Source organism: Penaeus monodon, chromosome 30, assembly GCF_015228065.2.
Source record: "Penaeus monodon isolate SGIC_2016 chromosome 30, NSTDA_Pmon_1, whole genome shotgun sequence".
NCBI lineage: Eukaryota > Metazoa > Arthropoda > Malacostraca > Decapoda > Penaeidae > Penaeus > Penaeus monodon.
This window is the reverse complement of record NC_051415.1, coordinates 26,764,235-26,766,339: the sequence shown is the minus strand read 5'-3', so window position 1 is coordinate 26,766,339 and position 2,105 is coordinate 26,764,235. Positions and strand designations below refer to the sequence as shown.

Sequence of the window (2,105 nt, the reverse complement as noted above, 5' to 3'; positions counted from 1 at the left end):
AAGAGAGAAAAAGGACTCGAGAAGTAAATAAACAAGATAAGACCAAGAAATTGAATGTAAGGTGTAGATACTAAAAGGGTTGTAACAAAACAGTTGGGAAGGAAGGGAGGATGGGGAAATAGCAAAGATATGCTGATAAAAGAAAAGAATGCTAAATCAGACAAATAATGGAAGCCAAGGAGTGGGGAGGCAAGTGTTCTACAGGTTGTCTTCTACCAACAGACAGAAGATGCTGCTGAAGCTGCCGAAATAGACAGAAAGATCAAGGAGGTTAGCTTGAATTTTTTTTTCTGTATATGTTAATTTTTTTTTTTTTTTTTTTCTTTTTTTTTTTGCATAGAACTATTAGATTTTTCTTTGTTTTTTTTCCTTGTTTTAAGTAAAATCACTTTCAAACAAGATAAACATTAGTTATAGATAAGCTGCTAGTTATAGTTTGGAATTTTACTTCATGCAGTGTACAAGACCATGGTATTCATCCATCAGTTACAGATATAGGCTTAACAGGATTATCATTTCAGTATGCTTTCACTAGAGAATTCACTAACTTAATTTGTGGTGTTCCAGGTCACAGATCTAACACGTATGGACGGCAGTGAAGATGACAAGATTAATGCAATGGTTGCGCAGTCAACAATGGCATATCATCCATCAAAGTGAGGACCCTAAACTATTCTGTTTAAAGGAACCCTAAAATTTCTTTGGAATACCTTTTGGCTACATTCTAAGGCTAAGTTTGATAACTGCATACATGATTGTTAAAGCCGTAAGTAGAAATTACACTGAACAGCAAGTAAAATACATTATTTTGCCCTTGTAGATATGTAAAACTTCGTGTCAGCAAGATGATGGGTCAGGTGCCGTTAGATTATAAATGCTTCAAGTGCCATCAGGGTGGACACTGGGTGAATATGTGTCCACTTAGTCATGTGAGTATAAAATCATCCTTGAGGTTGTAGTATATGAAATAGGGTCACAGATACCACTATAGTTTTCTTTTGCTTTTAAGTTTGCTCATCTTACTTTATTTTTGCCAATCTTAAAGAATTTGGGATGAAGTAAAGTTTAACTTAGAAATCCATAAGTGGAGTATCTTATTTTTATTGATGAGATAGTTGAAATGATAAATGCAGCCAATACAGTACAGTGTTTGAGGGAAAAACATCCACATTATTAATATAAAGATGTAAGTTTCGGATTGAAGTACAGCAATTTGAAGTAGTAATGTTGTTCTATATGGTCAAGTATTTTTACTTGTTTTTATTCATATAAAAAATTTTTTTTGGGTATAACAGCAAGACTTGCGGAAGAGTACTGGCATTCCGTCCAAATTCCTGGTTGAGGTCAATGACCCTAATGCACCTGGTGTTATGATCAATGCTTCAGGGAAATTTGTGCGCCTCATGGATATGTAAGTAACCTCATGTTATATTATTCAAGTAATGGTAAGAGATACTGTTTTAAGTGCTTGGATGAGTAATGTGAAGTTGTTATGGTTTACAGTTAGAATGGCAGCATAGTCAGTTTGTCTTTTGATGAATCATTAATTAAAACTGATTATGTTTAAGAGTTTTACAAATGGAGAATGCGATATGATTTGAAAGTTAGGTATGGATATTTTTAGATTTTATTTTGGAAAAAAAGAGGAAAATATGAGATAATCAAATAGAGTACAAGAGTCTACTAAACTATTTATTTTGAATTTTCTCTACAGGGACAATAGTACAGAAAACACAGAACAGATGATGCCTCCCACCAACCGACCTCCACCGCCGCCAGAAATCCTTTGTAATTTATGCAAGGAGGTCTTGAGGGATGCTGTCTTAATCCCTTGCTGTGCTAATGCATTCTGTGATGACTGTAAGTAGAACTGGTTGATGTAAGTAGGACAGAGATTTGAATAGTTCTATTAATTTATACTAATGGAAATTTTCATTCATTATATAAAACTCCATTATCCATTTCCCAGGTATCCGTAACCATCTCCTGGAATCAGAAGAACATGAATGTCCTTCATGCCAGAAAGAGGGTGTTGGTCCAGACACACTTATTCCCAATCGTTACCTTCGAGTGAAAGCCTTACATTATCAGAATGGATGGTATGA

At 34.6% G+C, this 2,105-nt stretch overlaps 1 protein-coding gene across 1 annotated transcript in view; it reads left to right on the top strand.

The window, feature by feature from the left end:
* Nucleotides 1-222: 222 nt before the first annotated feature.
* Nucleotides 223-2,105, top strand: part of LOC119592678 (E3 ubiquitin-protein ligase RBBP6-like) — a gene marked incomplete at both ends in the record, with an annotated part of 2,865 nt that continues 982 nt past the window's right edge. Inside the window, 6 exon segments of the mRNA XM_037941592.1 lie at nt 223-270; nt 568-656; nt 821-929; nt 1,296-1,411; nt 1,715-1,860; nt 1,970-2,099. Of these exon segments, the coding sequence (XP_037797520.1) occupies nt 223-270; nt 568-656; nt 821-929; nt 1,296-1,411; nt 1,715-1,860; nt 1,970-2,099 (638 nt within the window).